At 46.3% G+C, this 26,867-nt stretch overlaps 1 protein-coding gene across 1 annotated transcript in view; it reads left to right on the top strand.

Moving 5' to 3' along the window:
* Positions 1–26,867, top strand: part of Col4a1 (Collagen type IV alpha 1) — a 71,266-nt gene that overhangs the window by 14,535 nt on the left and 29,864 nt on the right. Inside the window, exons 3-16 of the mRNA XM_037413898.2 lie at positions 15,317–15,484; positions 16,553–16,687; positions 19,853–19,897; positions 20,077–20,139; positions 20,421–20,543; positions 21,564–21,599; positions 21,692–21,754; positions 22,178–22,255; positions 22,340–22,456; positions 23,313–23,366; positions 24,568–24,630; positions 24,712–24,756; positions 25,343–25,462; positions 26,102–26,192. Coding sequence (XP_037269795.2) covers positions 15,317–15,484; positions 16,553–16,687; positions 19,853–19,897; positions 20,077–20,139; positions 20,421–20,543; positions 21,564–21,599; positions 21,692–21,754; positions 22,178–22,255; positions 22,340–22,456; positions 23,313–23,366; positions 24,568–24,630; positions 24,712–24,756; positions 25,343–25,462; positions 26,102–26,192 — 1,201 coding nt within the window. The remainder of the gene's footprint in view (positions 1–15,316; positions 15,485–16,552; positions 16,688–19,852; positions 19,898–20,076; positions 20,140–20,420; positions 20,544–21,563; positions 21,600–21,691; positions 21,755–22,177; positions 22,256–22,339; positions 22,457–23,312; positions 23,367–24,567; positions 24,631–24,711; positions 24,757–25,342; positions 25,463–26,101; positions 26,193–26,867) is intronic.

A 26,867-nucleotide genomic window follows, 5' to 3' on the forward strand; every position in this document is an offset into this window, starting at 1 on the left:
GCGTGTAGTGGAGGCGAACAAGCGCATCGAGGCACGTTAGACACAAGCGCCATCTGGCAGTTATCTTCGAAAACGAAGGCGTGCAGCCCTCGGAGAAGGATGCGCGCCAACCTCGGAGGTGATAACATGTAGAACGCAAAGCGATGGGCAGGTGCCACCACCATGACGTCGTAGCAAAGCGTTGGAAACACCTTTTTGAGCATCGCGTTGCACTGTCAGCGCAGCGCGATAAACGCTACATTCCTTAGAGTTACTTGTGTGTGCCTCTTCTAGTATAAAGGCAGACATACAAAACTTCGAAGTGTTGTTATGGCGCCTCAGATATGCGTAATAATGGCTTTTTTAATTGACAATCGCACTACTATGAACGCTAACTTGAGCAATATTGGTGGGCGCTGCGAATGGGTTTGGCCGTTTGGTGCCGTTTGAGGTATCGTTAGGGCGGACAAACAGACAAGCCCCGCCGCGGTGGTCTAGTGGCTAAGGTACTCGGCTGCTGACCCGCAGGGCGCGGGTTCGAATCCCGGCTGCGTCGGCTGCATTTCCGATGGAGGCGGAAATGTTGTAGGCCCGTGTGCTCAGATTTGGGTGCACGTTAAAGAACCCAAGGTGGTCTAAATTTCCGGAGCCCTCCACTACGGCGTCTCTCATAATCATATAGTGGTTTCGGGACGTTAAACCCCACATATCAACAAACAGACAAATGTGCAGACAGACAGACCAAATTTTTTCCGTCGAAGGTCCCCAAGAAAGACTATATATCGTCTTTAAAAACGGACCCCTTCAACTGTCTTTCAATGGGCTCTGGGGTCCTACCTGTATATTAATAACCAGAAATTCTATGTATTTTACACGCAATAAACTGATCAAATTCTGGCGTTAGAACAGCTTCAACGCACGGGCTCCGAATCGGTAACGCTGACGCTCTCGGTTCATGTATAAGTTCCTTCATGCGCGCTGGAGAGCATCGTTGCGTTTGAAAATGTCACCGTTACGTGACGAGAGGTCCAGAGCAACTTTTTTTTTTAATCGCATTTCACACGGTGCTCTCCTATGCCCTTTTATGGCTTCGGCTGTCAGCATACTGATTGATAAGACCAGGGTGAAAAAAAGAAAGAGGGAAGTCAAAACTAGAAGAAAAAAAAACCTGCAGCGAGCGAAATGTGAGCAGCTGTTCTGTCGACAGGCGTGCAATGCCAATGCGTGTCGCCCGGAACTCTCCAGAGGTCTCCGGCAAGGACGTTCTACTCTGGGGATTCGCACATGCGTGGGCCCGCTTTTTCAATGAGACCAATTAGCCAGCCGCCCTCGCACGAAATTAAGACGCCTCACGCACGAGTGGCACACCGGAAAGAGCGTGGCATGCGATGTCACACATGCCGCGCTTCAGCCGCACTTCCTCGCCAGGGGAGTTCCCGCGTTCCGACACCGGGCGCTCCTCTCGTCCAGCGTCGAACCCACCGAGCGAGGACGGGATGATGAAACACTGTTCGCACGAGTAGCTTGCGGTCGACACGCTCGGGACCCACTTCAGATCTTTATGAACGCGCAGCTTGTCCTTGAATACAACGATTATTGCACAATGGAAGTGCGGCACTCTACAGTTCCTTAGTTAATGCAAGAAAGAAAACTGAGCACACCTATAAGAACGTAAGCGATATGGAACTGGTTTTGCGTGCATGACAATAAATAAATAAATAAATAAATAAATAAATAGTTGCATGTGCGTATAGGTGCCAGAAATGTCTCCTCCTTTTTTCTCGATTGTTGATCGTTGATGAGTGAGACATCGCCTGTCTACACTTATTCAGTAAACACTACCCTCCGGGAAGAACGACCCACTTTGCGGTAACCACGACAGTTTGGTTCCTGAGCACCGAAAATTGTACATAATACCACAGGTAGCGATTTCGAACTCCCGTGTTTCATCACTGCCCTGCGGAACAATTTTGTGGGAGTAGCCGTAGCTGCCTCCGGGCCACTGTGCAGAGGAGAGGGCTTTGTCGCGGTGTTGGCGGAACAGGCTTTCGAGAGTCGTTTGTCAATTTCGTCTTCGAGCGACGTCGGCGACGCTTGGTGGCTGAGACAGACTGTGGGAGGCACCGTCGAGGAGCTTGGTGTGCTGACGAGGCACGGGCCGCAATGCCTGTTCGGTGGCCCCGGTGGCTGCCCCCATTCGGCAGGGGCCCCAGCACAGCCCGCCAGCATCACAGGCCAACGCGTTCTCGCTAAACGGAGTGTTGTGTGCCTATCCGTGGCGCCGAGAGAGCATGCATACGCCCTTCACCGTTAATTACGTGCAGTGCATGGTTATAAAGGCTGAGAGCAGCAAGGAGTCCGCGACCTAGCCGCCGTCTTGGTGCGTAGGAACGCTATAGGACGTAGAAGGAGAAAAAAAAAAAAGATACATCTGGGGAGCAGCTGAAGCCGTGAACGTCGGGAAGAGCATAGGGAGCGGCAGCAATATATGCTCCATTCGTTCTTCCATTTCATTGTTAGTGTGATTTCTTTTTTCGAGATTCAGCTCCTCTTCTGTAGTTCCTCTTATAAGGTGCTTGGCGCACTAGAGTGATCTGCCAACCGCTGCAAAGAGCATGCTGGAGTCAATACGAGGGATGCCCCTTTTTTTTTATTTCGGTTACCGGCTTGCGCGAGCAGCTATCGCGTCGTGACTGACCGCGAGCGGAATGTACGATATACTCGTGCTATCAGGGCCGATACGAACCCGGCAGCAGGACAACTCTGCTCAGTAATTACGGTGGCAACACTTCGTCACTGCCACTCAGTTCCTGGCTCACCCCATGCGAAGAGAGAGAAGCGGCGGGAGAAGCGGGGCCCCGACGCTATCGGGACTTGGAAGGCGGAGACGCCTGTCATCTGGCTCCGCGGAAGACAGATACGAATCGGAAGGAGTTGAAAGTACAGCTCTGCAGAAAGAGAGCGAGTCACAGACGGCTCAGGGAAGGGCAGATGATGCGAAGGAAAGACAGCGCGGGCTGGTTCATGACACAGGGCAATAGAGACTGGGTGGCGCCTCGCTTGTCGAGCGTTCTCCTCTTAGACTCATTACCGAGGGGTCGCCTGGGCGCGGGGGGCTCTGCTTTCTGTCAGCTCTTCCGTGCTGGTTTTATAAACAAAGTTTTGGCCTCTCTATTGTCCAACCAGCGCGAGAGATCTGTGTAAAGGCACTTGTGGATGGTTACCACTATATGAATCAAGGCCCATTTGAGGAAGAGAGACAGACAGAAAAAACAAACAACATGCCACTGTCATACTAGATGCGATTGCTGCATCTTCCATATAGATATTTCAATTCCTCCGTATAGTTCGAAGATTACCGTTTGCCTTTGCTGCCAACCTGATTTAGGATGTGTTGCCAATAAAATACGGTCAAGAGCGAGTACTGAATCATCCAAGGTATATATGCTAGCATTACTTTGGCTGCGAGTCGTATTGTAAGTGCACTGCGCGACCACCCTATAATTGTGTACGGATTATTGTTGTTTGTTTGCTTATTCAGTTGTTCCACCGAGCTCACTAAGCTGCATGGAAAGCTTTACACAGTGAAATTCGATATAGTCGTCTCAACGTACCCAAAGCATGGCGCCGCATCAATTTCATCTGACCTCTTCTTCTTCTCTTTCAACTTTTTTTTTCTGGCACCCTTCTCAATTTCACTAACACATTTATTTATCCCCCTACCCTCAAAATTGAGGCAGCAATCGTTCCGTTCTCCAGTGAATTCAATGCAGAAAGGTCAGGTCGAGGCACACAGTCCTTCTCCGTCGCCTTGCGCCGTTTACTGCAAGCCACTTATTCGGGATGGCTCCGATGCATGTACGTGCAAAAAAAGTGTATCATTGTAGTTGCGTGAAAAGCGGCCGAAGCTGAATCAGTGACTTACGCAACTACAGGATACCTCATGGCGTAATCGCAAGAGCATGGAAGAACTTGCCAGTGAGAGACTCGTAAAACAGTTCCTATCATAAACCTCGCAAGGTGCACTTGCAGTGTGCGCTTGCTTTCTTACTTTTCTCTTTCTTCCTTCCTTTCTTTATTTCCTTCTTTCTTTCTTTCTTTCTTTCTTTCTCCCTTTTTTTCATTTTCTTTTTCTTTCTTTCCTTTTCAATTTTCTTCTTTCTTTCTTTTTTCTTTTTCTCTTTTCTTTCTTTGTTTTTTCTTTCTTTCTTTCTAGGGAAATGGCTGATGCAGATTAGAACTTAGCTTCACACTTGTTTACTTACGTCATCCTCCTTATCACTGGTTTTCTTCTAGCGTTTCCTCCCCTCGTTATATTCTTTGTTAATTTGTTTGTTTGTTTCGAAAGGCCTGTGCGCGCGAAACGTCCGTTGGAAAGCTCTTCCTGGCTCTACGCGACCTCAGGCTTTTTTTTTCCCGTTCCCGACAGAACTGCATGCCTCCTCGATAACGAAAAAAAAAATGCAGTTCCTTATTCGCCCGCCCGCCGTGTTCTTGACCCCTGCGTTGCCTTTGCGCCAAAGCGACACTGCTTCCGTCTGTGCTCTCGAACGACGTACGTACGTGCTCTTCCAAGACGTTTTAGTGATTTGTCTTTCTTTTTTTTTTTTTAGTGTCACATGCGCGAGAGACAAGCTGTCAGCTCTGCCCGCGGCCTCTGTTCAGTGCTAACGCGACACCTTAGCGATCACCTGTACACGTAACCACGGACAGCACTCCGTCCTTGGCCGCCATCTGTTTTTCTTCGCTCTCACGCGTTTTATCTTTATTTCTGTTTTCTGCCCGCGACGTTTCCCCACGGATGCAGCGGTGGGCGTTTGTCTCTCTGCGTGCTTACTTTCGTTTTCCCGCTTTCTTTTGCTTGCTCTGACGGGCAGGCTCGAACGTTTTGAGTGCGAAGAAAACAACTTTTAGTACAGTTGTTTAAAACAGCAAGTTAACCATCCAAGTGGAACGCTAATTTAGACGCTTAAAGAATTGTACCTGTTTCTCGATTGAATCCAGAAGCAGTGGTAAAAAAAAATAATGGGCCTAAGTGGAGTTCCTTGCTTTATCGGTCTTTTCTTTTTGGCGAAACCATGCTTCCCTATTTTCTTATTTTGAAGGGCCCCTAAACCACTCCGAGTTCGAAGAGTACGGTTTTTTCTCACCTTCCCTGCGCTTCCTACAGGCCATACACGCCCTCGCCACCAATTTCTATATATAAAAAAAGTAAGACACCTGCACAATGCCATCACTAAGATTTGAACCTATCAGGATTTCGCGCTTTTTGGCTACACCCTGTTATCTGCGCTCACGCAGCAGAAGGCACACTGAACGACGTGAAATCAGTTAATCGCGAATGACGGTTATGGGAGGCAGGTCAGGAAGGACGTGCGATACTGCATGGCAAAGTGGGGCAAGAGACAATTCGCGACTGATATTCTTTGTCTACATGGAACATGCGAGAGCTTATGTCCACATGACGTCACGTGAATAAAATGATTGTGTCACAAATCGAGCTAAAAAGACGGGAAACGCCAGGAGAGCACAACGGGCTCGTTCTTTTTATATTCATAGGCTGTTTAGGGGCCCTTTAATAATCGTAGTATTCCTCAAGCTGACTTGCATCAGAATTCCTACACGTAGGCTCCTCCTCCCGTTTGCACGTGGACACGAGTTCCTCTCAAGCAGCGATAAGACAGAGACGAAATGAAATAGAGTGCGTCTGTGCCATTCTGCGCTCTCGAACTGAAAGGGGCTATACTCGCATTTGGCAAGCGCAGATTCACAATCACACACTGCGTCGTCACACGTGAAAGCCAGCCAACTTGAATGATGATAAGCGATACAAAACCTTATCGACTGCTTCTGAATTGCGTGAAAGTTACATTGAATCAATGTTCAAGTAGACTTTGCGATAAATTAACATAATAATAATATCTGGGGGGTTTTACGTCGCAAAACCACGATGTGATTATGAGAGACGCCATAGTGGCGGGCTCCGCAAATTTCGACCATCTGGTGTTCTTTAACGGGCACTGTCATCGCACAGTACACGGGTCTCTACCATTTTGCCTACATACGACCGCCGCGGCCAGGATTGAACCGCGACATTTGGGCATCAGCAGTCAGCAACGGTAGCCACTGTGTCACCAAGGTGGAAAGATAATAAGATATACGTTGTTGATTAAGCCAGAAATCGGACCGGTCATCATCGAACGACCAGGTTTCGCAGAACTCGGGAAACGCGAACCGTGTGCGAACGGCGCACATTCGAAGGCCGAGCAATGCTATTTTTCAGACACGCGGAGAGGTCGGCGCGAGGTTGATGGCCAATGGCTACGCAAAGCAGGCAGAGCACTGCGGCCTAACGAGTCGCTCACACGCGCAGCCGAAAGACGTGCAGGGTTCGCTCGCACACAGATCCACCGCGAACCGACGGAGCTTGCCGCGCGAACTGCAGGTGCAGTGACGGAACCGGTGCTATAAACCACCGCGAAAACAGCGTGTATGGAGCTCGGTAGGGGGGGCATCTTTATTACACGCCACAAACAAAGGTCTCGTCGACAGCGCCGGTGACAACGCGGAAGCCCGTCCATGTACGGCGCTCCTCCGCCGACACCGGTCACACGGCGCGCCGCGAAAAGGTCTTCACAAAACAGGCGGCGCAGGTGATGCCGCACAGCGTCGAGTGAAAGACGCCAAAACGACGCCGCGTATGACGCAACGCGGCGAGTCTCGTTCGCGTTGCGCGGAATTTGAATGGTGGCTGTCTTCGATCGGGGCTCGCGTGGGCGACGCGGCGACCTTAAACAGACTCCCACGCGGTGGGCGTCGTCGCGGCTTCCTTGTGCCGCAGAGACACCATACTAGACGCGCATACAGGCGCGTGCAGCCGCCGACGATTCGGTACGTGCGTGTGCCCGATATAGTCAGGCGCGGTTTGCGTCCCACGTTGAGGTTGGTTATAGTTAAGGAAGCACGCCGCACTCGATGCGACGGCAGTCAGGCGCGCCCATGTATGCCGGCATACTAAATCCCAAAACATTCATTAAGCGTATTCGCATGTCCTGTATATAACATCATCCCGGTTTTCGCTGTTAACACAGCCTCGAGCATTTAACATGGACTCCAATCGACACATGTTTTCCTAAATCATTGTTCGTGAAAATATTAGAAGCAAAAGCAGAGATAAACCAGAAAGCGAACGATGTTCCTGCTATGTCACGGGGTGATACGCCAATACGATAATGCCGTTCAATTTAAATATAGATGTAGAGACTGTGCGAGGGCTGATGGGCCAGCGACATTTCATTCTGAAGGTTGGTTGGTGACCCGGAGCACTGCATGAGTCACGTTCACTGAAACCAGTGCAAATATTCTGTCTAATGCGTTGAGAACAGACATCTTTTGGGAAAATGGTGGCGTGAGTAAACGGCAAGCTCTACGTCAATGTGTGCACGAACTCATTGCAAGTTATACATTTGCGCATAGGCCTCTTGGCGGGATGAAAATTGTGGACCGGTGTGGACACTGCCCAGCGATCCTACGTGTCATTGTGCGATTCTTTATCAGATTCAGAGATGCATCCATCACCATCTCTGGTATGTCGAAGAATGAACGCACGTTTCTAAGATGCGTGGAACACCTCCTTCTCCGTTTCAACCAAGAGGAAAGGAACCTGATCTCATAAGTCAACTAGCGTTGCATGTGTCACACCAACAGTCTGACTGTTGCAGTGTATATGTGTCACACCAACATTTGCAGCTAGCAAGATGACTTGACAGGGATGGGGGCACTTCGCCCGTCGAACGGTAATTTTCCTTGCTTTGTGGTGACAGCTACAAATCGCGCCTCCACTGGTGTTCAAGTGGAAACTTGCTTTTTTTTCCCCGCTTATTAATGAAAGTTGCATCAAGTGTGTTCACCGATGCATGAATGGGTGTTTTCGCCTTGAAACATGCGATTATACCCGCATGTGTTCATTACTAAACAACTGAATCTGCAAGCATGCAAGTGAAGCTTTTGCTCCCTAGTCGATGACGGTGAAACCGGACTGCCGATCAGTGTAACCAACGCAATCGGATCGCATCGAGTGCAATGTATACAGACCAAAGCCTAGACATATTAACACACTATGGATATAGCATTCCGTCCTTGGAAGGAAACGTCAACGCTGTGTTCGACTGGTTTACGCAATTTTTTTTTGTGATACTCACCTTGCACCTGTAAGCCAACGCGTGAAGTCGGGCGGAGTGAGGAGGCGGGAGCTAATGTGCATGCAGTTACTACACTGCAGACTGTGAGGAAGACGCCCGGCAAGGCCAGTGTTGGGGTGTCGCGAAGACGCTCATTATGTTGGAAATTCGGCGGCATCTTATCATCTTCGTAAACCTACGCGACCTGTCTCTATAATGGCACATACCGATCACCATGAGCACGTGAACGTTTCTCTATTCGATAACTGAATATTGCGTTGACACCGTCATGCATGGTTGATAGCGGTAGTAAATTTGCCAAGGCTTCTCGGCACTCAGAGGTCGAGTTTTTGACTTTGTCCGATTTAACGAATGCTAAAGTATCAAAAATGTCAAGAGAAGAATAAGCAAGTGTCTACTGCATGAATACATCCTTATTTTCTCGACGAACAAAAGCCGATGTTTTCATCATTCGCGACTTCGCTCACATTGTGACCGCGGCTCGAAAACACCGTATTATTTAAGACGATACGGTCTCTGAATCTATCCATGCATTAGCATACGGGCCGCACCAACAAAGCCACCTAGCGCACGTGACGATAATTTTTTTTTTCGCCAGAAATATGGCCAGCAACTGATAGTTCGTCAATCAGAATGCAGCAAGCGAATTTTACGCCGGCAGGTGGACTGCGGCTCAATAAACAGCTTCCACCATCTTTGAGTTTAGTATTTCAATAATTCAAAATAAAGCAACTGAGTGCCACATCATGCAGCTGTGGACAATAGCGGGGTCGCTAAAGACACGATGCATATACACAGGGTGTTTCAAGAAATGTGTCTAATATTATTTAGAACTTAGAGAAGGGAGCTATGTGCGTGCTACCTGCGGCGTTCCCTTTACTGTGGAAGAAGGCATCTACAGAAGTGTACAAACATTATTTACGGCAGTAATTGCGGAAAATTAAAGCAGTTAACATTTTAAAAAGTGGAAATAGCCGTTCGAGTGAAATGGGCAAATTCAAGTCCTTTCTGCGAACAGTCCATACTCGGTTTGAAAATTTTTAAAGGCGGTTAAAAGCGGACAACTGGCCTCAGAGACAGACTATAGTGTCTTATACTCTTTGATGTTGCCTTTCATCTGTCGCAATTTTTTAAATTTCTCTCTCTCTCTCTTTGCAACATTTCTTTTTAACATCTTTTATTCTCCTCACCCCTTTCCCCAGCACAGGGTAGCCAGCCGGTCTAAAAACTGGCTAACCTCCCTGTCTTCCCGCTTAAACTTTCTTCCTCCTCTTCCTTTAAAGGCGGCCACTGGTAATCATTGCGGAGTGATGAAATTTGACTAATCTAGCAGGTGAAATCCAAACCGACGCACGAAACAGCGCATCTACTGTTCACCTCCAAAACGCCCTCAATTACCGCAACGTCTTTCTTGCATCAGTGGAGGAGGTTAATTAAGCGAGCGTCGATAAACGGCTGCGAAGCGAAGTTAGAGTGACCTGGAAGCGAAGTGTCTAGATTGACTGTTGAGGACGGTGAGGAAAACAGTGTCGTCTTTGGGGTTTTCTTCGAAGTGAATGGTAGACGTGCAGTTTGGGGCATCGTTTTAGGTATCCCCTGCTAAATTAGCCCCATTTCATCACTCCGTGGTGATTACCTGTGGCGGCCTTTCAAAAAAAAAAATAATCTCAAATTGGCACTGCACTATTTGTAGGAAGGACTTGAATTCGCCCATTTCACTCGACCAGTTATTGTCACTGGTTAAAATGTTAATTGTATTAATTTTTTGCAATTACTGTTGTAATTATTGTTTGTACGCCTCTGTAGATGCCTTCTTTCAGAGTAAAGGGAACGCCGCAGGTAGCACGCAGATGCCTGTTTTCTGTAATTTTTATTAAATAATACTGGACATATTTTTTGAAACACCCTATATAGCGTATAGCATCCACGTAGTTCTGAAGACGCACGACCAACGCCCAGAGCAGAAACGAAATTGTTGATCAACCACATCGGTTGCTGAGCCCCGCCGTAGTGGTCTAGTGGCTAAGGTACTTGGCTGCTGACCCGCAGGTCGTGGGTTCGAATCCCGGCTGCGGCGGCTGCATTTCCGATGGAGGCGGAAATGTTGTAGGCCCGTGTGCTCAGATTTGGGTGCACGTTAAAGAACCCCAGGTGGTCTAAATTTCCGGAGCCCTCCACTACGGCGTCTCTCATAATCATATAGTGGTTTTGGGACGTTAAACCCCACATATCAATCAATCAATCACCTCTGTTGCTGAATAAACCTGGCTCGCTAATGCACAGTAACAAATAACCACCCCGCTTTTTCAAAAGCCTGTGGCCGTTTTGTTTGTTTGCGACCGCTATTATCGCTTCTTTGCGCCTCACTTTTGCGCTGCTTCGTGCTAGGTGTGCCCCGAGAATCACTCACACACACACACACACACACACACACACACACATATATATATATATATATATATATATATATATATATATATATATATATATATATATATCCGAGAGAGAGGCGAGATGTAATTTGGTCACGACGTGCGTTGCGCTACATTTTGTTCCAATATTTTAGCCGAGGAATCGGCCTTCCCCCTAGATGAGATGTCGGAAAAAAAGTGTCATAAAACGTACGGCGGGTCCAAATTACTTTCTTACAGCGCGTGTGCGTGCGTCCTTCAAGTGTAGCTAGCGTGCAGTAGTGAGACCAGTCGATTAAGCTTTTAACTTGACAAGCTGATTCGGATGAATTCTTGGTTGTCTCTGCAGCTCCATCAACACCCTTCGCTCAAGACGGCATTACAGTCATTTTCATCACGCTGTCCCGACGCACGGTGAAGACCGTTGCCACGGTATAGCGGGGCCCCATTTCTATAAACTGTTGTATATCCAGGGAAACATCATTCATGCCTCATGCTTGACTAACGTGGCAAACGGAGCGCTGGTGCGCCTCAGCGGCGCACCAGCGGGCCGAACATAGCTCGAACCACGGGGTACGTCTGGGTTGGAGGGGAGGCGCGGTGCCTGCTCGAGCATTGTTTCAAACATGTGCCGCGCAGGCGGAAGCCCGGCAGCGGCCCATAAAGGGGTGCCCCGCTCGTCCTCGCCGGCCCGTGCAGTCGCATGAGTGCGTTCCGTTCATGACGTGGCGACTGGCTTCCATCGGGCGCATGTTTACGAGATTCCCTGCCCGCGTTTCCCCTTTCGTGGTCGGCATCCCAAATGGGACTCCTTGTCTTCTGCCGTCTCCGCCAGTTTATTTAGGCTTCGGTTCGCCGAAGCAGGATCCGCTGGCATGTGAGGTGTTCGTGGTCTTCTGCCTTGGCCGTAGAAGCGCGTCTATTTTTTCACCCCCCCCCCCCCCGAGTAGCATAATATCCTCTTCTGTGCCTGCGCGGCTGTTCCTCTCTACTCCATATTGAAGTCGGCGTCACGAGAACCCGTGAAGACTAAATTTGAACAATAAATCTTCATTATCAATGACTTCGTGTATAAGCAAAGTCGCACTGTACAACCACAATAATCAGTAATATGAACCGTCGTGTAAAATGTTTTCCGACAGGATCTTGAGTAGTCAAGGTCAGCCGATGTGTATATGCCGCATATCTGGCATTCGGCAGGCGGGCTACCTCGAATTTACTTGAATTCTGCACTGTCTACAATCTGCACTGAATCGAGTTGAGTCATGTACTGCATATTTTAACAAACTCATTCAGTGCTTCACGCATCCACCTTCTCTGCTTCTTTTTTTTTTTTTACTTAAAGAACAAAAATCATCATGCAGATCCAACGAATGCGTTGAAAATTAGAGTCAAGCTATGCTTTAGTAATATGGCCAATTATGCGTTATGCGAAGATGCGACGCTTACAAGTAAGCCTTTTTCCACCTTACGCATTGTATATATGCTGATAGTATCAATATGTATATGCATTACGCCGAAATTCACTATGGAACACCGTGCACTATATGAATTCACCATGTGCTTTGAAACATTACATGACCTCTCCCGTCCTATTCCGGACAGGAGGAAAACTTCTAAAAAGAGAAAAGCATCACAACCCATGCAGCACGTGCGCACAGCGCAAGATTTGACAATAATAATAACCGGGGTTTTACGGGCCAGAACCATGAAACAATTAGGAGGGACGCCGCAGTGGAGTGCTCCGGAAGTTTCGACCATTTGGTGTTCTTGAACATGCACTGATATCGTATTCGCCTCTATCGAAATGCTACTGCCTAAATCGAACTCCCCCCCCCCCCCCCCACCCCAAACCTTCGGGTCAGTGGTTGAGCACCAGCCGCTGTTTTACCGAGGCAGACGACGAGCAATACTTTCGTCATTCCTGCATATATGTCTAGCCCGACCACCATCGCTGACTACGCATTCCTGCTGTTATACTTTGCAAAATATTACTCATGGTGGCTGATATACGAACCCTTTCTTATTTATGTATTAGGATCCACGAAGAAACGCTATAGCTGGAAAAATGGTTCTTCACGAGATCCGACTCGCCCTTATCCCTTCTTCGTTTCTCGCCTGTCTAGCACGCCTCGTCGGATCAAACTTTTTTACGGCTGTCGCGCAGGTGATGGGGGGTGATGCCGCTGTGCGATCTCTTGGAAGCTCTGCATACCATTACCAGGCGCGAGCTTCGCAAGAGCCGCCGTCGTTGCCGCCCCCATCGTAAATTGTCTGCCCACATATTCTTCGGGCGGCGCCGTTCGCTTCACGACATAGATGGCGAATTCTTTATTGCGCTGGCAACTGCTGTTGTTGGAGAAGGGACCGTTGTTGTTCTTACACTAGTAACAGAGCCCCAGGAAAAAATATTCGTATCAACAGTCCGTGCTGTACAGTATAAACGGCGAAATCAAGACATATTTGCAAGGTATGCACTTATTACAGAAAAAAAAAAATAACCTGGGCCATCTCCCGCTAAAGGGAAACGTGTAGATGCGAAGCTGCGGGTGCTAACACTTAACACTGGCGGCGATATTGACGTTGGCGCTTATCAAGCGACAGCCAAGTAAAGATGCCCTTGACTGATTTCCGAACGCGCGATCCAGTGCCTACATATACGGGGTGGCCAGTGAATGGTTGTGCAGCGCGAGCAGTCTGTTTTTTTTTTTGTTTTTGTTTTTCTATAGCAGTCGCTCCCTGCGTCGGATTTGCGAGGCGAGATAGGGGGAGGGGCGCGACAGTTTTGCGGGTGTCTTCCTGGGCCGGCTCAAGACGCGAGCATGCAGCACGAGACGCGAAACGCGAGCATGCGCAGTGGGGGGGGGGGGGGGGGGAGGGGTTACGAAGGGGCAGGGTTACACAGGCTAGTCAAGTATAGAGCTGCTTCCCATCTAAAAAATAAAAAGAAAAGAGTCCAATATTGAGCCATGGTACTGGCATCTTGCGTTCGGCTTGCTATATAAGGTGTCGGATATGTAGGTACAGTGCTCAACTCGGCTGCCTATAACGACGGAGCATCGTCCGCGAAACAGCACGGGCGACATCTGCCGTCTCAAATACGCCCCAGCATGCGCGGCGCCAGTGATGTGCCTGCCTCGCAATACTTATCCCTGTTTATCGCCGCGAATGCAACAACCGCTTTGGCCGTCGAAAGTGCTCTGAACGATATCGCGAAAAAACAAAAACAAATAATAAAGAAAGACGAAGTAAACCCGTTGTCGCTGTGATATATCTCGAAGCGAGAACAATTCTTTTTGTTGTTGTTTCATTTCGGTTTTGTAATGTTTGCAGTGCTTCGACGACCAAAGCAGCCATCGTGGCCGCGGAGATAAAGAAGGGTGGAAACTGCAGTGCAGGCACATCGTTGGCGCCATGCATGCTCAGATGTGGCGTATTTGCGACTGCAGATGTCGCTCGTGCTGTTCCCCGCGCGACGCTCCGTCGTTATAGACAGCCGAATTGAGCACTGTACTTCATTTGGGAAGTTAAAAACCATACGATGTTGTATACAGGTGGGGATGTGCGTTTTTTTGTTATTGGGATTCAACTGGCAACTTTGCGACTGGGGTGACCACTCCAATACACAAAAAATATGAAATCTTTAGAGATCTACGCGTCTAGACAAATAAATGAGAGATTGCACGTGATCAGTAGCTAACCCTTGGCAGTGCTATTAAAATTATTACAGAAATCAGCAGTTACTGAATACGAATTGCGCATTTGTTTTAGGCTAATAAATCAGCTGTGCATACAAGAAAAGTCTAGTTGTTGATTTGTCTGGAACGCGGTGCCGTTTCCTTTACGACCTATCCATAACCTAAACATGCTAAATTTATGTTTTTTCCTCCCCAGTCATTAAACGAAAGATCGGTTTATCTTTTTTGTTAAGTGTTCCTGCAACAACAAAAAAAATAGATACTCGTGCTTAAACCAAAAGAGCTAGAGTGCGCCTTAATGGCATTGCTTTTTCCTGCTAATACGGTCTGTCCAGACTGACCCCCGTATTCACAAACGCTCCTCGACTTTCACCCTTCACTTGACAAAGTTGAGCACTGCGCCGCTGCTCGGTTGAAAATGACGCTGCGCTGCTCGAGAATCGGACCACATTATCGCTGATATGCAGTGATTTGCCTGACCTAGCGAACGCGCTTCCATCGGCTTTCTCAAGTGAAGGTGAAGCGTTGAGTGAAGGGACGTTCTAGAATATGGGGGTGAGATGCAATTCAAGGTTAACTCTAGTTGCAGAAGAAACACAACGACGGATCACGTGGTATCCGGCGTTGTGTATATAGAAATGGAGGAGGAGGGTCAACCCCCCTCTTCACCGAATTTTTCACGTATGCCTGCGTAGATGTATGAATATGAACGTGCGAACGAGCATACGTAAAATGTAGTAGACCTCTCCCCCCCCCCCTTCCCCCTTAATCAAAAAGAAATTTCTGGTATGCTCCCGGTTCGTATTGAGCCATCGATGTGTGCTTTAAGATGATTAACTGAACTTCTTGCATACTTGAAAAAGAAATGGGGGAAAATAAAGCAATAAGATGCGCTGTTATTTGTTTTTTGTCGATGAACATGAATCATTGGAAAGCGTCCGATAAAGCCAAGCGGTAACCAAGTGTGCCTATTTTCTGGCATGCTTCCGTATAATGACAACCACGCTGCCTTCTGTCTCATTTGCAGGCAGGGTACCGGCAATTCTATCGCGACCCACGGTACAACCAAACCGGATGGAACAATGGCCGGGGCCAGGGCGGAGTCCAGCGAAATGGTTATAACGGCTACGCTGCTGAACAGCGAAACTGCAGCTCATGCTCGGGATGCAGGTGTATAGGGGAAAAAGGATCTCGGGTGAGTTGGCTGGCTAAGTTGTGCACGTCGTTTGCCTTGCCCTGCTACTGCTGCAGTGTTCTCACCATACACCCTTCCACGCTTTGTTCGGTTATTCGATTCGGGCGCAATGTCTCCCCAAATTTGTGGCAAAAGGGGCGCTATTCGCCAAACATAGGAAGTTAACATTAGGGCAAAGTCCTTTTCGTCAAGTCCTGTAGATCCACAGCATTGAATCAGCGTCATGTTCTGATTGATGGGCATATGTTATGGTGAAAATATTCATTATGGCAACTAATTATTTCATACATTTTTCATTCAAAAATTTCACAATCAACAATTCGTCCGAATGTTTCAAGGGTCACTGGAAGTAGCCATCCGGGAACAGAATAAATAATTGAGCATCGCGTCATGTACATGATGCTATAGATTATGAATTGCATGGAAGGACACACTTCCATAACATTTGAATTTTTCGTGTCTCAGTGCAGTTAAGTGGAGGTGACATAGTACACATCTCAATTTAGTCGAATTTACCTTACTTGATCAATGAGATCGCGCTTTTCAAAAAAAAAAAAAACATGGCTCGCTGTGCGCGAGTGCATGCGTATGTCACTCTTCCTGGTCATAGATTTTTCGACGCTGTTTAAATTCATGATGTACCACAGAGTTCTCATATACATGCATGTTAAAGACCTCTCCTGTTCAGTCTCATGTTCAAACAACTCGAACCTATCATGTTTTGACTAAAAAATATATTGATTGGTGTACAACTTTTATGTTTTGTTACTACACCAACAATTTCTTTTTTTCTTTTTTTTTTGCCGTCTGCTTCTTTCGGCTCAATGTCAATTTCTCCGGAATTATCATCTGCCTGTGTAAGCGCCTCTGGCTGCACACCGCATTGATGTCTGCGAAGTCGGCCTCATTTGTTTTTTCCTGTCTCCCCTGTTGCTTTTTCTGTGTCGAAGTAACCTTTAGGCTCTTTTTCTTTAACCGGTTCGCATTCCTTCACCAATCACCTTATTTATTGCTGACAGCGTCGACTCAGTGACTTGCTAACAGTGCTCATCATTGTCGCCAACTCAGGGAACGCCGGGTGCATCCGGTCCTCCAGGCCCTCCTGGCGTCCAGGGACACCCTGGACCCGAAGGTCTGCCTGGCGATAAAGGAGAAAAAGGAGAAGCTGGCCGGGACGGACCCCGCGGCCCTAAGGGAGAACGGGTGTGTATATTACGGTAGTCAGGATGTCTGGGGAAAACAGAACACAATACACAAAAAATGAGAAGATTATGATAGTCTTCGCATTAAGCGGCACAACCACATCATATATCGGCGCGTTCTTGAGAATAAGCGGTTGCTTTAAAGGGCCCCTGGACCGCCACTAATAGTTGCAATAAGTATAGCATCCTTACGTCTAGGCCTTCCTTGGATTTCTACTTCTTCATCGCACGTCGTGACGCCGACAGGTTGACGCACGCGACATCACCAGGATACAATTTGTTGAATGGTTCACATAAGTTGGTCATCAAGTCTGAACCATCTGCTGTCACGTTTTGCGTTTTGCCATGCGCATTCGCACGCCAGAACATGCGATCAGTGCTGACATGCACGTCTCCATTTGTTGTCCAAAGAAGTGGCGTGGTCGAGATAGCGCCCGCAGGGAAGAAGGTAAAGGCAACACAGAAGCCGACATACTCGTATGTCGTATGCATACTCGTATGCCTTTGGGCTTACATGGGTTCAGGTGTGCCCTAAACCACTTCAGGCTTAGAGACAAGGGGGTGGTTTTAATCTCGCATTTACTACGCTTCCTACAGGGGCTATCTCTTCATCGCCGCGTATTTCTTGTTCATAAAACGTGGCGGCAATGTCAGCTACTATAGCGTGGAACATATCAGGATTTCGCTTTTTTTTTTTGCTATACACTGTTATTGCCGCTTGCGCAGTCGAAAACAAAGTGAAATGAATTGGTCGCACACGTTAGTCACGTGACACGGGGAATGATGGGCGTGCGACGACATGGCTAAACCTGGAAGGAGATGATTCACAAATTATATCCCTCGCATAAGGAGCGATCGAGGGCATACATAGCCTCATGACGTTACGCGAACTGTGTACGCTGGCGTTACCTATTGTTCCCAGAAGACGGGCCACACCGGGAGAGAATAATGCGCTTGTCTTTTTTTTTTCTGTTTTCAAAGGTTGTTTAAGGGGCCCTTGAACGTTGCTGTTGTGCTGTACCCTGATCTTGCAAGGAAGGCCTTCAGCGCGACATACATGACATCCGCAGCAACAGAAACAGCGAACTTTTATCGTGAGCAATCCGGACATAGACTGTAACCTAACGCAGAATGTTGGCCCGTAGTTCGTATATCATGCACATCAGGGAAAAAAAGAAAAAAAAATGAACGGCGCAAACGAGTCGATGATGTAAAAGCACATACGACAGCAACACGTAGAGTCGGCCAAAACTTTAGCTATTGTGCGTAGCGGCCACTCTTTTGTCTGTCAGTGCCATACTATCGAACGAAGTTGGAAAAAAAATTGCTTTGTGTACATGTGCTTTATGGGCATACACATTTCCTTAATTTAACCGAAGCTTCATTCAGTCGTATGGCAAAGATACACAGAAAAAACTGCAACTCATTCACGATAGCTAAAGATTTGATCGACTGTACTTGACGCCTGCCCTGTCACATGCATTTCTGGGTTCACATCTGTTTTGCGCCGTTTAACTTTCTTGAAGGGATAAATTTCAGGTTACGGATCCAACAGGTGGCCTCGGGACTTTTGGGTATGCAAAACAAACAAGTAAAAAATAATAAACTTGAAATTAAACGGCCATGATTTCAGGCACTGACTCCACAACGAAGTGGGCGTATTGAGCGAGGCACAAACACTTCGGCTACAATGCTTCGAATTTCTAACGCTATCACAAAATGGGAACGACAAAAAAAACTGCACGCGTGTTTTTTTTTCTTCTTTTTTTGCAAGCTGACAAGCTTATAATGTTTCTGCTTCGCGTTTTTTTTTTTTTGAGAATATAACATTTTCAAGCTCAAAATCACAATCAAAGCACTGTGGAAAGAGAAATTGGCAGATCCCACCTACCTGGAAATCAACAATATGCGAATCATGCGGAGGGAAGGTGACCGTGTTGCAATATTTTTATTGCGCGACACGTCATGGAATGACGCTAAATATACGTACAAATGTTGCACGCACAGACATATGTTGAAGTGTTTCAGATGTTTATATAACCAGTTGCTTGCACTTGTGCAACGATGCGAACTGAAACATGCATATTAGCAACACCAGAAGCTGATATGAAGCGATGATGTTCTCGAGGACGCTGGCCCTGGACACTACTACATAAATCAACTTCAGCGCATGGCACGTAACCCCAATTCACGTTAACTTGACGGGACGGCTGTATCAAAGGATTACGTATGTAATGTTTATAAAATTGGGTAGGCAGCACTGCAACCCCCATTGACGTTTCACGAATATCAGCTCCTATTTGAAAAGCAGTTCAGAGACCTGGCTTAGGTTTGTGCTAAAATTCTTCATTGCCACGCAGAATGCTTGGGTTCGATTCCAGCCGGGACCCAGACATTTATTCTCTGCATTCGTCAAATCGACGCTACCGGTGTCGGGTAAATCTTAGCGCTCGCACGTTAAAATTGCCCATGTGTGTTCTTGTCGTTCCTGGGTAGATACTAATTGTCAATCAACTGTGGCACATACTCCCATACAGCGGCCCATACCCACCCTTGGGTATGTGCCACTGTTTGGCGGAAAGTGTTTGACGACGTACGTGACGTAATTGTGACATTATTCATGTGACATTATACCAGCGCGTCACATTGGTTAAACCGTCTTACCCTCCCATGCTAATTTTGGTTCACGCCAAGTTAGGTGGATGACCACCAGAGCGCCGAAACGTAAGCAGCTAGATATAGATAGATAGATAGATAGATAGATAGATAGATAGATAGATAGATAGATAGATAGATAGATAGATAGATAGATAGATAGATAGATAGATAGATAGATAGATAGATAGATGCACTCAAAGTTGCCGAAGTTCGCTAAGAAATACTTCACATTTGAAAAAGATAAACATACTTTCCAAATTATTTACACCTGCTGTCGTTACTTACGAAGAAAAATGAAGTAGAAATTAAAAATGCAACTTTATGACTGACGTAAGCTTGCAGTAAAATGGGAGTTCGGTACAAACAAGTAAAAAAATATGAACTCAAACACCTACTAACCGGAGGAACTATCAGAAATGGTACTGGACAATATTCATATATTTTGCTCAACTAACGGTGTTGCGTGGTTTTTATTAGCTAAATGTTATACTTTTGTGATTCTCCACAGGGAAAAATGGGCATGCCTGGCTTCCCTGGAATTAACGGAATACCGGTAAGTGATACTCGCTGGTCTCTACTAAGGAGGCGTCATTAAGGCGGCTTGTATACAATGTATTGCCTATTACACGCCAGAGTTAAATATGCAGGCCTGAACATTTTGCTATGCGACGTCCCGCACTGCGATGAGGTCTGAGGCATAATTGACTTCATTCATCTCACTAATCTCTGCAGGGCGTTCCGGGATCTCCGGGATCTAGAGGAACACCTGGCCTTGATGGTTGCAATGGTACAAAGGTGAGAGCTACGTCATGTATTATTAATTTGCGGTTATAAAGAATGCACCTAGAGAGAGCGAACAACCCACACCTTTTCATGCCAATGGTTTACACTTGCGCACCAGGTGTTTGGGACATCAATAGTTAGTGCTTACCACCGATATTGCTTGCATTATTTGTTTAGGACAATTTCCAAAACCTGACTCCAGCGCATTCTGATCATCATCATGATCTATATTACACAGTCATTAGCGCTTATTTTGTGCAGTCACGACGTGAAGTTATTTATGTTACCCGCAGGGAGATCCTGGGCCGGTCGGTCCTCTTGGACCACACGGGCCGCCCGGTGACCCTGGCCCACCTGGTCCACCAGGACCGAGAGGAGAGCCCGCCTATGGACCCCCTGGAACAAAAGGAGAGAAGGCAAGTGGAAATCATCGCTTGTTTTCTCCACAGATACTGTTTTCAGACGTGAAAAAAAAATCTATTGCGGTGTCATTTGCTGCTCCCTCACGGCACTCAGTGCACGAGCTGTTCAATGATAATTATGGGGAATTGTTAAAACAATGCCCATATATGTTTGATTCACTACTGTCAAAGGTCACTTACTGCTGTCTGAATCTGAATGCTTTTAACTGATAATAATAATTGTTGGGCTTCAGCTTCCCAAACCTATGAGGCGCACCGCAGTAGAGGGCTCCCGAAATTTCGACCGCCTGACGTGCGCCTAACTCTAAGTAAATGGACCTCAAGCATTTTCGCCCCCAACAAAAATGAGGCCACCGAGGCCGGGATCCCGTCCAAGTGCTCTTGAGTGGCAGGCAGTTGGGCTAATATGAGAACGTTTGAGCAGCGGAGCTTAGTCGATGCATTGTCACATACTTGCACGATAAGCTATAGACAAAGGCGGCGAAGCTGTGGCACAGACAGCGCATTTTTTTGTGTGTGTTAGCACGCTTCTTACTGCCTTGCAGCTCTAAAAACAAAACTGCACATATAAAGAGTGAAGGAAGTTGTGGCACAACAATAATGACTTTTTATGTTTTCTTTTGAAAGTTTATGAGAGGCGAACTATTTTAGAGAATTAATTACGTGGAATAAATTTTTGCACTTGTACTGGATGTGTGTAACCAACATTTTAGCAGTTTTGATTGTGCAGGCTGCACGTGACTGGTTGACGTCCTCTAAATAAGGCACCATTTTGCTTCCTTCTCCAAATTCGTGCCCCTAGCCTGAACCGTGATTCGCGTGTCAGTGAAGGTGCATGAAGCCTCTACCAAACAGATGTAAAGCTTCAGTGTGTCACGTGTGTCCTAATTAAAACAATGCCATTTTTTTCTGGCTGCATTTTACGGAGGGAACGTGAAGGGTGAGGAATCCTCGCGCTATGATCCAGTGCTAGAGCAATTTTTATTAACTGCTTCGTTCTTCTCGTTTCGGCAGGGTGACCCCGGACGCAATGGTCAAGTTGGACCTCCCGTAAGTCGAACAGTCTGGTTTTATTCGGTTTGCTCTTTGTTTTAACTACTAACCCAAAATTGGTCTAACAAGCAAAATCATACGCCTTGTAGGGACCTCCAGGAGCTGATGGCCTTCCTGGACAAAAGGGTGACGTTGGCCCTGAAGGACCACCGGTGAGCCGTGTTAAGCATTACGAATACGTCGCAAAGACTGAAGACAACTTCATACATTTGAACTCCTTAGATGTTCAGTATATGCATGCATGGCACGAACTAGCAAAGGTGCACTGCGCACGGCAAGTTTTCTGCCCGGCACACATAAGTACAAAACAACCAATTGGCTTTAGTTCTCTTTTAATCATTAGTTTCATTCCTGTGCCAAAAGAGTGCAGTATTTGTTTATTTGTTTTTGTTTCCTTTTAATGTCGCAAATTGTACTATCATAGTCGGAAAGTGTCCATTGTGCGCATAACATGATGTTGTGCTTCAATGTTTAGTCTATCATATAATAAAGCTGCCTTTTTTTCTTCGTAAAGAGGCATCAGCGTTCCCTTATTTTTTTTAATGATAATTGACGAAGCGGCTTCACTTGTGCAGGGTTTCCGAGGAAATGACGGACCAGTAGGACCTAAAGGAAACATGGGCATCGGTTTTACTGGAAGCAAGGGAGAGCCTGTAAGTATCTCTTTAATGACAAAAAAGGTGACCATCCGTCAGTTCTACCATCTTGCTAACTAAGCTGCTTTATTTCTTTTTTAGGGTGAAAAGGGCTCCCAAGGGCCACGTGGATTACCCGGGAACTGCAGCGAGCCAAGTCATAAGGTTCCTGACAGTATTGTTGGCCCTCCTGGCGAGAGAGGACCTAAGGGCAGCAAGGTAAGCTCACAGTTTGCGCAGAGTCCTCGCTGACATGTTCTAAAATTGATGGGGAGAAGGCGGCAGTTCTGAATTTAACAGGACAGCGGGGTCTTCAGCTCAGGGGTGCCAGTAAACAGCTATCCATCAGCACTGTGTAGAAACACTGTTAAAGTGATGAATTGTACTTGATACTGGCTGTCCAAGTTCACTGCTTCCTCCAGCTATTGCTATGTTTATTCATTTTTTTCCTAAGCGAGAGCGGATGAACAAATTCAGAAGGCGTGGAGTATGACTTGACGAAGGACGTCAGTGCTACTTTAAGTGCAGATGCAAGCAGCCTCTATTAGTAGTTTGCCGTGGAGGCTATTTTGAGGTTTGGCTGCTGTGCTTCGGCTGTTCATTTAGTTCGACTTCTTTAATTCATGTTGTTCTGTGCTGTTAAAGTTCAACATGCAACAAACCTCAGCGTGCCTCAAGGATGCGCTGCTCGGGGACTTCAGCAAACATCTTCCTGAAAAAGAAAGAGAGAGAAAGAGACAAAGAAACTTAGCATCCCCTCAGACACGAATAAAATTATTTGTGCCCCTGGCCTGTATATCAGCCCCTTAATCTGTCCATAGAAAACAAAAGCTGATGGGCAAGGGTGTCTTTCGAAGCAAACTAGGCGGATAGCCAACAGGAAACACCTTTGATCTCTCTTGCAAACATGTGAACCACATTCAAAAATGTAGGTGCATCTGAAATATCACGAGGAACCATATAATCACATACCTCCACTAGGCTCATTTTTTTTAAAGTCAAGGTTATACGAGGGTCAATGTGGAACTTAAGCAAAATCTCATGTTGATCAATTTACTGTGTTTGTTTTCTCTAGGGTGAACCTGGTATGAAAGGAGACCCAGGACAGTCTGGAAATCCAGGACCCAGCGTAAGTTTTTAATTTTGTGATATTTTCATATTTTTCATGAATCTAGATAATGGTCCTTAATAAGATTTTTCTGGCCTTTGTGTTGACGCCAAATAATATCTTAAACCACCGAACACAAAACTAAGCACACACACACACACACACACACACACACACACACACACACACACACACACACACACACACACATATATATATATATATATATATATATATATATATATATATATAGAGAGAGAGAGAGAGAGAGAGAGAGAGAGAGCAAAGAAGTGTATACTTATGGGCTTGTTTTTCTATGTTTTGACACAATAATAATGAGATCTCATTATTATTGTGTCAAAACATGGAAAACGAGCCCTTAAGTATACACTTCTTTTCTTTATTCATTAACGAGGGTCTCGTAGTGGCAGACTTGGTGCCATTAGGTTGTACACGAGGGACTATTGGTCAGCTGCCAGCTCGTAATAAGTTCACATGCTACGTGACACCAAACAGGCTCATAAAGAGTGTGCCACACTCATTTCCATGGCTACAGGTGTCACTGACTGACACTCCCATGTTTAAATTCACATATAAACCCAATAAAATGGCAGGGGGGATAGCCGCCGTGGTAACTCAGTGGTAAAGCATTCAGCGCGTTATTTGAAGGTCGCAGGTTCGGTTCCTGCTCACGACAAGTTATCTTTTCACCAACTTTTCTTTCTTCACATTTACTTTACAATTGGTCTAATAACTTCCCCTATACATTCCTTGGAATTATTGTCTGTTAGATTATATATATATAACGTTTCACACATCTTCAACAACGAAACCCAGGGTGATGGCATATTGCAATGTTTTCCCATGGGATTATGGCCGACAATATTTCGTGATACTATTATCTGTTTATGCATTCATGAAAATAACTGCCACATGGAAATCTGTTACAAAGTTGCACATCTTGATACCATCTGAACAAGTTTTATTGTAGACGCAAGAGCCTATATACCATCGGCATGGGGCAGTGCGACCCTGTACTATGGCCAATATCGCATATATTGAGATAGCTGACTATCATAGTACCGATTTCGAAAGAAGACACTGCCCAATGTTTCTCCTACATTATCTGAATTGGATTATAATTCTTGTTTTTTTTTTGTAATATTCAAGAGGGATCCTTGATGTGGATACGGTTCGTAAAGCATTACCTTTCATTGAACAGGGAAAACACGGTGACATTGGCATGAAAGGAGAAAAGGGTTTGCCAGGCCACCCCGGTCCCAGGGTGAGTGATTGTTCCTCTTATTTCACGCGCATCTTAAGAATGCACTCATACAAATTTCTTTTTTTTTTCTTTTTATTCTAGGGCAAAGATGGCTACCCAGGTCCCGTAGGGCCGGCAGGATTCAAGGTAAGGCATGCTTCCGACACGCTTTTCAGGATCAGGTTACGTGACAATCATTAGTTCCAGGTGCTCCCATTATAACTGTGTGAGATATGTGTTTGCTATGCATGCTAAATTATGTTGTGCATTTCTCTTCAGTTCACTTACAGCCGAAGTGTTTAACGGTTGTCGAGCCTAATAAGACAATATGCGAACGATAAAGCGCTTCTTACAAAATGACTATGTGGTGAGTTAACTAATAAGTCGGAAGGGTTATTGCACATTTTCAAATTCTCGCAGCACGCGCTTTTAGTGAAGCGTCACTTTTATCGGCACAACTAAATGCTGGGAATTTTTACTTATACTTACTGCAGTTGCTTCGCCTTCGTAAGGCTATGTTCAGACTGTATCTCGTAATGAGCACAGTGCTAGCACGTGCTGTTTTGCGTGTCCTGCTCTCATCATTTTTAGGAAAATCACGACAGGTACAATTGCATATGTACGTCCGGTGAAGCACAATTTATCCTTTCAGAGAAGGTGACAGGCGTGATTCTGCGTCAGTGAATACACAATTCACGGGATATGAATTACACTTTTATCACTCTATTAAAAGGGCGACAGAGGAGATGAAGGTCTTCCTGGTTTGAAAGGCGTAAGCGGCCTGCGAGGTGACCCCGGCGTCCCCGGTGAACCAGGTCCTCGTGGTCTGCCAGGACCACCTGGTCTTCCAGGAGTAAGTAATAAATCACCCTACAGCAGCTGCTGCTTAGAAAACCACGTGCAGAGGGCCTCAACTATCGTGCTATATGCAAGCCACATACAGACCAAAAATACGTTTTAACGTATTTGACCTAACACGTATTAACGTAATTTGACGAGAGAACCTAAAGCCACTCGTCCTGTCATCGAGTTCTTCCCTGTGTATGTGTGTGTGTGTTTTACTTTGCAGCTAATCGTGTTCATACAGTACAAAAACTTTCCCTGAACTGTGTGTGTTTGTGAAGGAGGAGAGGGCAAGACACTTACATTGGCTGCACAATATATGCATCTATCTGACGAGGAACAGCCAATACTTGAACATTATTTTTCGTCATTGGAATAATATTTATGCTTATTACAGCGTAGGTCATACAATGTAGGGACGGGAGAGGGGGGGCTTGCCAGATGCCTCTCGACGCCAAGACATGACATTCGCGATAGCACAAATGAACGCTCTCATGATTTCGGCCACTGCGACTTCATTTTCTTTTTGAATAAGAAATGAAGTATACGCCACTAACTCGTTCTTTTTCTCTTGCTGTATCCTTAGCTTCGAAATCAGTCTGCCTCATCAATCTGTAAAACGCTCCGCGTTGGTGTTATTGCAACGCAGGGATCTCAAGGCATGGCCGGTCCCGCTGGACCTCCTGGTCCTAAAGGTGCGCCAGGTCTACCTGGTCCACCCGGAAAAGATGGATTCCCCGGTAAGATTCAAGTTTCAAGTGGCCTGTCAACGCCGTACATTTTATCTGTAAGCTTCATAAAGCTGCGAATAATAAAAGTTGGGCCCTTCAGTTGGGCACTCGCTCCTTTATCATGCCCTGAATAGGGAGGAACAAGACAAGTCCGATTAAATTATAAGGATGGCGTATAAGACAGCATTGAGGGTGCCGTGCAACATTTCTAATGAGAAGCTCCTATCTCTCGGCCTCCACAACACCTTTGATGAGCTAGCTGAATCACAATTCATAGTGCAGAAGACTCAATTGGCCCAAAATCCAGCAGGCAGAGGTCTTCTTCAAAGAGTCGGCCGTGAAAGGTGTATAAACACACACCAAAAGACCAAGACACTACCATGCCAGATCAGAGATTTGTATGGGGTATCGCCAATACCAGAAAACATGGATCCAACATTAAAAGCAGGGCAGAAAAGGCTCGAGCAGCGTATGTCGACAAAACAACAATTCTTGAATATTTAGAGATTCACGGATGCTTTGCCATACTGGGCCAACGCAAAAAAATATGGTAGTGGTTGTGGTAAACACAAGATCACAGCCTGTGATTTTGTTTCTCAAGTAAATATCATAGAAGCAGAAGAGATTGTCTTAGCGATAAGAGAAGGCATGAAGCACAACACTGTGCTGACTATTATCACAGAT

The sequence above is a fragment of the Rhipicephalus microplus genome, chromosome X (assembly GCF_043290135.1).
Source record: "Rhipicephalus microplus isolate Deutch F79 chromosome X, USDA_Rmic, whole genome shotgun sequence".
NCBI lineage: Eukaryota > Metazoa > Arthropoda > Arachnida > Ixodida > Ixodidae > Rhipicephalus > Rhipicephalus microplus.